The sequence below is a fragment of the Cheilinus undulatus genome, linkage group 15, assembly GCF_018320785.1.
Source record: "Cheilinus undulatus linkage group 15, ASM1832078v1, whole genome shotgun sequence".
In the NCBI taxonomy this organism is placed as follows: domain Eukaryota; kingdom Metazoa; phylum Chordata; class Actinopteri; order Labriformes; family Labridae; genus Cheilinus; species Cheilinus undulatus.
The window spans coordinates 32,629,899-32,642,633 of record NC_054879.1 but is presented as its reverse complement, the minus strand read 5'-3'; the positions used below and the strand labels follow the sequence as shown (position 1 = coordinate 32,642,633).

The 12,735-nt window shown below is 37.8% G+C and overlaps 1 protein-coding gene across 2 annotated transcripts in view; it reads right to left on the bottom strand.

Moving 5' to 3' along the window:
- Positions 1 to 12,735, bottom strand: part of nalcn (sodium leak channel, non-selective) — a 151,046-nt gene that overhangs the window by 83,041 nt on the left and 55,270 nt on the right. For both annotated transcript variants that reach the window (XM_041807727.1, XM_041807728.1), the window contains exon 13: positions 682 to 813. In XM_041807727.1, the coding sequence (XP_041663661.1) occupies positions 682 to 813 (132 nt within the window). The remainder of the gene's footprint in view (positions 1 to 681; positions 814 to 12,735) is intronic.

Below are 12,735 nucleotides of genomic sequence, written 5' to 3'. Positions count from 1 at the left end.
ATATTTCATGGCATGATACTGTATCAAACTGTATCAAACAATTATTTACTCTTTTGGTGCAGTAGTTTTGTGATGTAATTTATGTAAAAATACAGCACTGTATGGCCTTACACATAATATCGCAACATATTGGTAATGGAACCCCTGAATCACGATACGTCGTGATATCCTATTGCCAGATTCTTGCCACTGGGTACTTGTAGTTGGCCAGAAAAAGTGGTGTTGATGCATCCCTATTCAAGACAACCTCTTCAAGCTGATTTGTGTTCACACTAATCAAGGGTCTGTTCGAAAAGTCCAAAAAATGACTCCCTGAGCCCTTTCTTATTCACTTTTCCTTAACCCCGATGAAAAACGTCACAGGGTTAAGGGAAGGTAGGAGGAAGCGCAACTGCAGTATCTTTAGGGCCCACCAGGGCACCATGGCCCACAGTTTGGGAAGCGCCTTTGTAAGGATTAAATCCCTTGTAATAATAGAACATGATATCAGTATTACCGCCATACCCAAAGAGACCATGCAACATTTAACATGATTGACAGCTGTTTAAAATTAAAGTACACATAAAGCCTTGTCCAAATGTTTCTTTCATATATTGAAAAAATTGAGGGGAGATTTGACAGATGTGGTATTATGAGAAAAAACAGAAGTATTAAAAATTCACAAACAGTAAAAATCCTCACCTCTGCCAGGTAAAACTCATCATAGTGCCTGCGGTAGTTCTCGCCTTTATAGTAGTTGCTTGCAGCGACGATGACGTCCACAGCGACCATGCTCAGGATGAACATGTGGAACACAGATGACCGCATCAATTGCTGTGGAAACAGACACATGTACAATTTTAATCATCAGTGACCGTCTTTTTATCCTGTGTTTATTTATGATTGAATTTGTGTAAATTTTGGCTTGGATTTAAAGGAGAGAAATCCAGATAAATGATCACTGAATAGTCTGGGATGAATCATTTGGAGTCTGACTGAAGGCGCCAACTCAGACAGGCAGACAATCCAGACAGGTATTAGGTAGCTCTGAGGTAGAGTAAATCAAAGAGTTCAATTTTTCCAAATTAAACACACATTTGTATGCATGTCTCTTCATTTACAGAAGAAATCTGAAGTCAAATTTTAGAATACATAGTCCAGAAGACAGATGTTTGATGGTAAAATGCTCATAGAAAGAATCCACATATGTAGGAACATTTTCAACTAACACAGGCGTGGGTTCTTTCTTTCAGAAGGTGCCATCTAAACACTGTACTGTATATAAAAAGGTAGAAATAGGAGGAGTGGACCAGCAGCAGTAAATTCAGAGAAATCTGGAACCTTCTATTGGCTGCCGGAAAATCATCCTCCTAAAGAGAGAATCAGCGTGTATTCAGACTATTGAAATAGAAGAGAAAGGGGCAATAAATGTGTGTTATTACTAGTAGCATGAAACGCTGAAAACATCACATAATAGGACCAATATCCAATACCAGTATCCAACCTGCAGCCAACAAAATAAGACTTATTACCCCCTCCTCGTTTCTACAAAGATTGTTCATTTTGAGACAATATGACAGATGTGATCACAGCCCTGAACTGCCTGCATGTATGTGGCACAGAGAACAGCTTGTGAGTGGGTAGAACCACTCACCCTAAAAAAAGACTTGCATGTGAGAGTGGCAACAGGAAGAACTGCAAAACTGAAAATTGAGAGGAAGACTTTAAGACGGATGAAGAGTGTTTGCAGCATTGCTGAAGGATCAAATTCTCCCCAGGAGAATGGGACCAGCGCCATCCAACCTCCTACTCACACATACACTTACAGTACAAAGCCTTTAAAGTCTACAAAGTCTGCAAATGTGTTTGGAGAACAAGAGATTTATGGATAAAGTTATACCACTGAGCTTGGATTTTCTGTTTCTTCTTGTAAAGTACTTCAACAGAAGTGAAAATAAATGTAGAAACAGATCATCTGCTTGAAAAGTGGAGACACTAGAGATTTAGTGGCAAAGTCCTTTTCAGACAAACACATTAATTAACCTAAATCAGCGTCAGCCTGACAAGGATCACTTACGGTTGATGAAATAGTGACTATAATATGTCAGGAGCAAGGACAGGGCAAGCAGAGTGATTGTTATGGAGCAGCAAATTGTCACAAGTGGGTTAGGGGGGTCCCTGCAACCACTCACACTTTAAATGAAAAACAGCTTTGTAGGGGTCTCTAATGCCACTACATCTTGATGACTGCACAATTCCCTAAAAAACAGCATTAGATTATATAACAGTGAGGTATACTATTGCATATTTTTCTATGTTGTAATTACATTAGAGCACTATATTTTAGTTGACCTTAATTCCTAGTAATTTCACAGTATTAAGTTTAATAATCAAGTAATTTTCTCAAAAATAAGGTGGTGAACACCTGCAATAAGTTGGCATTTTACCAACTAATAACTCAATAATATGGTAATATCAATTAACTTTTTACCTTGTAATAATGTATCAATTATCAAGTATATCCTTATAATATTCTGGTAATTATCCAGTAAATAGTTGGTATATTACCCTAATCCTAACCCTATTCCAGTGGTTCTCAAATGGCATGGAGGGGCACCGTGAGGCAAGTTAAAGTGTGCCTTGGGAATTTGTACTAGCATGCATGATTACAATGACTAGATACAAGTATCAAAGAATTGGACAACCGCTGAGAAAACGTACATTTTCTGTAGTATTTCTGGTATTTTCTAGCTGCACGGTTTTGTAAAAATTTTGTGTAAAAATGACTTGTAACAAGCAAAAACATTTGGGATTTGCTATAGTAGATTGCTTTATCAACTAAAAATACTGTAAGAAAATTTTAATAGGCAATTTTGCATGGATATGAAGATGTGTGCCTTTAGATTTTGGCATGATCACAGGTGTGCCTTGCGCAAAAAACATTTGAAAATCCCTGCCCTATCCTAACTCTAACCCTAACACTCTAATCCTAATCCTAACCCTAAAAATTAATTTAAAATATAAAAGACGGACTCACTTCAATATAGTCGCCCAAAATAAAGAAATTATCTGGTAATTCTCAACCAACTTAAATAGAAAATAATCTTCATTATTTCTAAGAAATTACTTGGTAAAATACCATCTAATAACCGGAGAGCTGTCACAAATTACAAGAAATTACTTGATAATTAACACATTTTTACTAGCAATATTTAATATGACCACATTTCAGAGTTATTACTTAGTAAAATGACCTTACCACCTTATTCTTGAGAAATTACTAATTATACTTATTACTATAAAATTACTCAGTAACTTTATTTCAATAGTGCCTACTATAATAAAGTGCTTCCTTTGTCTTTATTGATGATGGTACCCTTACTGATACACCTTCGCGATCCACGTTCTTAATGATACCACTTTCAATCCTTTTACAATTTGATTAAAAGACAAAATGATGGTGGTATAAGCTGAGTACAGCTTGAGTTAAAAAGTTTAAAAAAGGTCTTCACCCCATTAGTTCTATTTTATATTGCTGAAATAACAAGAATTCAGAGTTTTTTGTCAAAATCAAAATTTTCATGTCCATTTTATTTCAATTCACCTAGCAATATTTTTTACTGTGCTGGCCTTAAACGCATCATGACCGTCCATCTGCTGGTTAGGTCCACTTATTAACTCGTATTCTGACAATACTAGCAGGGATTTTAAAGTTGGAACGCTAGTTTTTACTAATGGGCTTGCATGCTACTCCCACCACAGCCAGAGTCTTATTTCTTCAAGCCAACAGTTTGAGCAGGCACCACATTTTTGTGTAATTTGAAGCACAAGAGAAAATGTTACGGCACAGAACCCATAAGATTCAATAGCAGAATCAATAAGCTAAAACATGATTGATTCCCAACTTTTAAACAATACTGAAACAGGTTTTTATGTATTAAAAATAAAGAAAAAAGCCATGCTTTAGTATGTATGTAACTATATTATATTAAATACATACAATAGAATACTAAATGATTTCATTTGTTTGTCTTTTGTTTGATTAAGATCTGTGTGTAACTTGACTATTAGCACTGAATTTTTATGAATGATCATTTGGCAGTGTTGTTTTCTAGCATACATGCCAATAAAGCTTATTAAACTGAACTGAATAGTAACTACCATTATGACTGTGAGTCATGATTTATTGTAATGTAAATGTGTGTAGTACTATCGTCAGTATTGGTATTAGTCTTCTTCTGGGGATTAGTGCTGTTTTTCTCTGTGTGCGTCTGTCTGTTTTTGTGCTGTGTTGCAGGAGAGCTCATGATTGGTCAGAGGCTTGTGAATTGCACTAGCTGTGGATTTGTTGCAAGATGCTGGTCTGTAGAGATGCAAGAGTTACTGATCTGATGGCACAACTACAGTCTGAAAAGTAATATTGGTTTCATGGTTATCACAATCACAATCATTAAGTTATGCAATGTAACGCATAAAATCATGAGCATTCAATAGAAATTTAATTATTCTTTATTGCTGCCTTTTTTGAAATAAAGTAATGATCAAATAATCTGGTATGAAAAGGCCCAGGCAAAAGAAATGCCATTGAGTTTGACCTTGGTTGCTGAGCAACACTCTGGCCGCCCATCCCCCCTCTCAAGCACCAGGTTGTGGCACATTTGGCCCCGTGAAGAATCCTTAACACCCTACATGCCTAAAAAAATATGCATATGACTGTGTGATGTGAAAACATTTTAAGAGGCATCTTCATACAACATATTGCTGATATAAACTATCATAGAGCACAAACACACAAGAACTAAACCTACAAAATGAGGTGGACAGAATGAGCCCTATGCTGACTACTACCACACAAGTGGTGAGAAACACTGTAGTCATTTAACTGACCAAACCTTGAACACATCATAATGTTACCTTACGTCACCTTTTGTAGCTAGGTTACTAGCCTTAATCCTGCTGATTTCAACAATCACTTCAACGTTGGATTTATTTCTCAGCTGACAGAACTGGATGAAAAAATTGCCTTATTTAAAGTGTCATATAAACAGCTGTAAAACCGCTGTACTAGTAACACAGCCAAGCCAAGTTTACTGCATCTTTTAAAGTCCTTCCAAACAAACAAGAAATCTATTGAATTCTTTGTATGTGGCTCTCATAACTTCAGTGTTTCAACAATCTCTGCCCTTAAACCACAGCATATCAGCCTATATCAAAACATATTTGTCATTTTTGTAGCAGAGGTGAATTCTTGGCATATTTTGAAGCTCAACTGATGTCCGGGAGTGATAGCCTTGGGATTTGGAGTTTGCGTAGAACTCGCACACATACTCCCTCTACACACTCACTGGTTACTGGGCTCCTTGACTGAGATTGGACGTGACAAAGCAGTTTGACATTTCCAGCAACCAGACGCTCTCCCCCCATGGGTGTTTTGGCTGAAAGCACTTGTGTGCATGTGTGGCAGTGTGTGTGTGGTTGAGAGAGAGAGAGGGAGAGAGACTGAAGCAAACTGACAGAAAACAGAAAGAACATGGCTGTGTGTATGAAACGATTGGCTTTCTGGAGGTCTTGATGCTGCCCATATTCTCTGTCAGCTTCTGGGACTCACATGACAAAGAAAAAGCTGGAGCCCTAGCTGGAGCCCACTGTGTGGTTGCAACCTCTGTCATATGAAGAAGAAGCCAACTCTACCACAGAATAACCTTTAAATCTTTCCCTCTTATTCCCTCTCTACAGTGCCATTTGACAGATAGAGCTCTCCATATTCTTCCCAAAGCCAAATGGTGGAGTTTGCCCCATGCAGCTGCAGGCTCTGCCACACCATTTATGGCCTCGAGATGTCAAAATCAATTTTTACAGCATCAATTGTGGGACAAGATGGCCGTCCCCCGCTGTTTGATGTTTCTTGTGAGCCTGTGTGTCTCTGAAAACCTTTCACACTTCTTTGATGGATGCTATTTATTTGTGATGCCTGTGGCTGGCTCTTTGAAACACCAGGTGCTCCATGTGCACACACAAAACACACTTTTTGAAAGCAGGAGCCACACGTTAAGTTGTAGCTCTGGCTTTTAGCCAGGAATCGATGGCACCATTCAATCTGATCGGAAAGAAAACTTTACATCAAGGCTGCTAGTAATAGTCTTTTTTTTCCATGCTATTAATCAAACAGTAATTTTAATAATGAATCAACTAGTTTGGTCTGTACGATGACCGAAATTAGAAAATTTATTAATTTTATTGTCCCTATCTCTGCCTGAACAGCTATAGTTTTCAAGTTTTACATTCAGCACATTAAGCAGTTATTGTTAGGAGAAGTTAAGGATTTCAGCCCTAAGACACTATTTGCTGTTTCCTTACTACTTGTGGCATGAGAAATCTGTTAAAATGGACATTCTCCATGTCTATTTCAACAAATCTGTGTGTGATTGAACTTTAATGCAAATTAAATAGAAATTAATATCAGCAATTCATCAACATCAAGAGTTACTTCCAGAACTCAAGGCATTGGAAGTGGTCTCATAATGAGAAGAAAGATGGATTTAGAACATCTGTGAATGATAATCTGGATCATAATGGATGCTACTTTTCACCTCTTTTTCTAGTCTCACAACATCCTGTTCGTTAAACAGCCAATCGCCACTGAAATGCAAGTGAACATTACTTCTGGGACCAAAAACCAAAGGCAAAAGACTTCCAAACCTTCAAATCTTTCCCCTGTCATTTGTGTTTCAGTTGGAAAATAACTACTTCGTTAAAGACCCTGTAAAGTGAAATCCAAAATTTGATAGATATGTTGGAATAGGGTTGCTGTAAACATGTGAAAACACTCAGATCTACATGTGACTGAATTCTGGATTCATACCATTAGAAAGTTTTTCATCTCTTTTCTGGATGGGTTTAATTTGGGTGGGGCAAATATGTGGGCTGATGATGTCACTGGCCCCACAATGGCAAATGACCCCACCCCTCTTACACTATGACATAAAATCACAGAGCAGTTGATCTCACTACAGTCTGTTGTTAGCTGATGTCACTGCCTTAACTGAAAGTTAACAGTCAGCTATGTGCTGTGTTTTTGTTCATTATGAGGTAAATTTGCCAAATCCATCAGCCACAGTGGCCTATGGATCATTTAAAGCATCATAACAGAGATTTGTGACAGAAAACAGACCTAGTCTCTTCTTTGGCACAGAGTCAGGCAGCTGCACACTGATCATAAGGTCAACATAAGGTCAAGGGGCAGGCTAATGGCGTGAGTGCTTTCCTACAGTCAGATTGTAGCATGCTTTTAAATTTGAGAGGATCCTATTTCTCCCAAGTGGGCGTGGCTTCAGCTCATTCAAGACACGCCCACACCATCATGGAGCAGATTTTGCTTCCTCATTTGTCATGATTTTGAGGCTTAGTTTTATAATCTTAGAGATGTTTAATTTGAAAGAAATTTGAACGAGGGGTTCATAACACAGTGACCTGTCATACAACAAACCTGAATACAGATTTATTTTCATTTTACAGGGTCTTTCGTTTTAGCGCCTACTGGAATTTATTGCCTATCATTGTCTAATAACAATATATACAGTGCATTCAGAAAGTATTCAGACCCCCTTCACTTCTTTTCAATCTTGTTATGTTGCAGCCTGATGCTACAGTTGAAAAAAAAACACTTTTAGTCTCATTAATCTACACTAAGTACTCCATAATGACAAAGTGAAAACAGAATCTTGTCTTTCACAAGGAATTTTTTGCAAACTCCAAGCAGGCTTTCATGAGTTTCGCACTGAGAGGTTTTCGTCTAGCCACTCTGACATAGGCCCAAATCAGTTGAGGGCTCTAGTGATGGTTGTCCTTCTGGAACTTTGTCCCATCTTCACACAAGATCCCTAAATCTCAGAGTGACCATTGGGTTCTAAGTCACCTCTCTTCCAGAGGCCCCTCTCTCCCAATTGCTCAGTTTGGCCAGGCGACCAGCTTTTGGAAGAGCCCTGGTTGTGCCAAACTTTATATATCTATATCAATATATTTAGCTCTGTTTAGCCATGCTATATGTTCATCACTTCAATCCCTTCTTTTTCACTGCTCTAAAAGCAGTAGCTTGTGCATGCAGTGTTTTCAAGCAGTGAGGAAGAATTGATTTCCTGTTTATAACACTAACATTCAGCATAGCTAAACAAAGCAAAATATAAAGTTGAACAAAACAGAATTGGATCAGTGCATTAATACATGTACTCACCATCACCAATAGCAGCATATTAATCAGTATTTAATATATATCTGATACTGTATCGGAATTGGAACAACTCTAGAGATAACCTGTTTTTAAATTACAAAGATGGTTGGCAATTGATCTGTTACTTATTTTTGGATATATCTATCAAATGTTGCTGTTCTACATCTCTTGGGAGTTAAATGCCTCCATGAGGTATAAAAATGCCAGATGGTGAAACTACTATGTTGTGAAAGGCTGGGGTGTTTTTTGAACTTGATCTACAACTTCCAAAATGAACTCTAAAAAAGGGTTTCTTTTGGGATATCATGATCAAAGGCAAAAGATTGATATGAGGCCCAGTGACTTTGAAGTTTGACCTCCAAAATGGTATCAGTTCATCATTGAACAAGAGTGGACATTAATGCAAAATCTAAAGAAATTTTAAGGACATACCTTAAAGCATTCTTGATGTAAGACATCCGCAAGTAAGGGATGACCAAAACTCCCCATGACCCTGACTTTAGACCAACAAACTGCAAAAGGTTATCAGTTTATCTTTGAGTAAAAGTAGACATTTGTGCAAAGTTTGAAGAGATATGTTCCTAAGAACGGCTTGACAGATGGGCAAACCAGACAACATAATGCCTCTGGCCCTGGCTATCACTGGAGCAAAGGAACACAAATACATCATTCCAGCAGATATAAAAGTTGGTATTTGAAAGAACTGTAATATTTGAGTTATATTTTAAATATACACACAAAAATGTTGAAATATAAAGAAACAAACAGCTATTTGTCTTTCATCACCCACGCCTTCTGGTTCCTCGTCTGGTCCTTGTGTTCTTTATCATCCAATTTATGCTCTGTCAATTTAAACAGTGCAGCAAAGCCTCGTTCTCTACAGGCTGACACAAACAGCAATCTCACACAATAGGTGAGACAATGCAACCAACGAGTCCCTATGCATTCGGCTGTCGATACCGAGACGGATCACCTGGAGGAGGTGCAGGAGAGGATGTATGCATCATACCTGGAGCACCTCCAGTGGCAGCAACTGTAACACCACCAGGACCGAGAGGCAGACTGACAGACCAATGACTGCTTCCTCGCACTCCGTCTGTTCACTCACACTGCCAAAAAGGACAAATGCTCTTTCCGCCGGTACATGAGAGGAGTGCAGCACATGTGCACAGAACTGGCAGGATGTAGAAGCATTCACACAGGAATTGTCACCAACAGTCTGGGCCTTGTTCTGGCAAGCATCTCCTGCTACAGTTTTCTCTCTCCTGTTTACCAAGATTAAGAAGAAACCGAGTGGGATTACAGACTGCTTCACTTGACTTATCTCTTCACTGGCATTTGTTGAAATGGAATAAACAAGTGGTGACAATCAGAGTGTCTGAATTCTGCCATTTGGAATGGTAAACAACTCAGAACAAAACAAGGAAGAACAGGCAGACTTATTCAGAGATTTATTGTCAAATTATGGCGAGAAAACAAAGCTTACTTGTGGTTAAGTGTGCTATCAACACAGGCTTGTTTTAATCTTTGTGCTGAAGGAGTGGGTGTGTTAAATCTTGCTGGGTTGGGGATCCAGTGAAGTGGCAGCCCCTTGGCTTATTACAGCCCCAACTAAAGCGGGCTGACTCATGGGTCTGGCTTCAAAACAGGTCTTAATAAAACATGACGGTCTGCCTGTCTGCAGCCTCCTACTCTTAATATTATCTGCTGCACTTCTGCCACCACTGGGTTTCTAAAGGCCTATTTCTGATGGAATTTTATTTTTATTTCACTACACATACATCCAGCTGGTTGAAGTCTGGACAGTCCAAATGATGGGCCTCATTTACTGATATGCTTTCAAGTTTTCTCTCAAATTAGCTCTCAAGACAGTTTCTAAGAGAAATAAAAGTGGGATTTATGATGGGTTTTTTGGGCCCATGTCCATTGCTGTTCCTCTATGTTAGCAGCATCCATTTTCTACAGACCCAAATTCTAAAATGGATTAAAATAAAAAAAACACATATTTTGATGTTTTCTTAATAATGTCTGTCAAGTGTTCAGAGGTACAGAAGGAATGACAATTCAGACTGGCATTGACACAAAGCGCAAATGTCAGCATCTGTAATGGTGTAGGGTGTGTTAGTAACCATGGTGTGGGTAACTTGCACATCTGTGAAGGCAACATTAATGCTAAACAGTCATATTCAGGCATTTATCAACATTAATAATACTTCAAAAGATTCAACATCCATTATTTTTTTACTTTTGATGGAAGCAAAAGTACTGAAGTGTTAAAGAATAAACAGATAAACATACATATTTCAACATTACTGTGAGTGAAAAAAGAGCGAGAGAGCATGCAGTGGTTGGTGATTAAATGAGAGCTGGAACTGTTTAATTCACCAGCCAGCAAATACATTTTAGTGAGTCTCTTGTGTTTGATACAGACCGAGAGCAGAGGACAGACATCGATGTCTCCTGGTCCCAAAAAGTTTTACTTTACACCTCGACTTTCAGACTGACGGAAGCTTAATAGCCCTGCACAAATGCTGACACCCATAAAATGGCTTATAAGAAAAAGCTACAAATTAAAGAAAGCAGAATCCTAGCAAAAACCTCTTCAGATCTATTAATGGAAAATTTGAGGAAATATTTCATTGTAGTTAGACCCTTTACATTTTTAAGTAAATATTATCTATGTTGCCATTATTACTCCAAACAGTATATCAAATATGTGTATCCTCTTTAGTGAACATTTGTTACTTGGTATCAGTATCGAATGATTTTAACTAATACCAATTTGTACCAAAATTTAAAATTACTGCAACTACACTGCAATTATTTTCCCATTTTTGCAGAGAGGACATGTTTCTCACAGGCTGGATGCTGCTGTATCTCTGGGTGGAGTCATTGTCATTGTGGGTTACTGTTGGAGTGAGCAAACTTTCTTACATTTTAAGCTTCAGGAGAACACACTGGTTGTATCATGCTTATTGCAGTGAACAAAAGAAGTTTTTTGGACGTAGGCAGCAGCGCATCTCCCACATCTCCAGATTCAGTATGCTACCCCAGTGTTACCTTAGGTGGAATTTGGACATTTACTTTCAAATTGGTCTCAATGCACTTCTGTTTCTTTTCATTCCTGGAAAGGATAAAGACATTTCCAAGGTAGCGGTGCACTCATACACTTCTCGGGTAAAGTAGTTACATTAGCATTAATCTCCCTTTCCAATTCAACGGTTCTTTTACTCCAGTTTGTCTGTGGATTTTTTGTGTCTTTTTCTGCTTGGATTTTACAGCATGCAAACTTCACTCTCAATAACCTTATCTTAAGCAGGAGAGGGTAATCTGTTTAAACTAACAGCTTTGACAAACACATGCACACCTGCCCAACAGCAAACAGACAAAATTAGATTAGATTGTTGTTGAACATAAAGAGGAGCATTAAACTGCTAAAGAGCCACATAGACAGATGTTTCCTCTGGTGGCTGTGTGTGACCTCAAAAGCCAGAATAATGTTAGCCTTGTGTTTAAACAGAGACACACTGTAAATGTTGCTCTGTGTCTAATTAAAGTAAATGTAGTGTGTACATACTAGGGATAGCAATAATGAGGTTAACAAAAGAACTTAAAAGCAATACAATCAGCTATATTACAGTACGGTATGGTACTGATTGTATGATACAAGACAATAAAATACCTGATACTATACGGCCCAATATGATACTGAATGAAACTGTAAGATAAGATTCAATATGGGAGAGTACAATCCAATACAAAATGGTACAATATGATACCATACGATACGGAATGATACGACACGATAACGTCCAGTATGACATGATACGATATAATGTGTTACAGTCTGATTCAATACAAAACGGTTAGGATAGGATAGGATACGATCGGATATGATGAAATACAATATTGCCCGATCTGATACTGAGTGAAACAGTAAGATAAGATACTGTACGATATGAGAGAGCACAATCCAATATGAAATGATACAATACAACACAAAATATGATACAGTCTGATACGATACAATACGATATGGTCCAATACGATACGGTCCAATGCGATACGATACAGTCAGGTGCTACACATTTTGGCACGATCTGATACAGTCTGATATGATACGATATGGTCTGATACAATACGATATGATGTCATACGGTCCAATACGATAAGACAAGATAAGATAAGATCCGTTATGATACGACTGATACAATACAGTCAAATTTGAGCACCATAAAATATGACATGATACAATAGGATTCGTTATGAAACTGCCAAATGAAACAATACGATAAGATATGACACAATAAGATATGATACAATATAATACAATACTAAATAAAATGATAAGACAAGACATAATACATATGAGAGAGTACAGTGTGATATTATAAAAAATGATTGGATAAGACATGTCAAAATAAGATATATTATAACAAGATGATTCGTTATGATACAAAACAAAAAGATACCAAAGAGCACAATAACATATGATACGATAGGTTACAATATGATACAATTCTGAACGA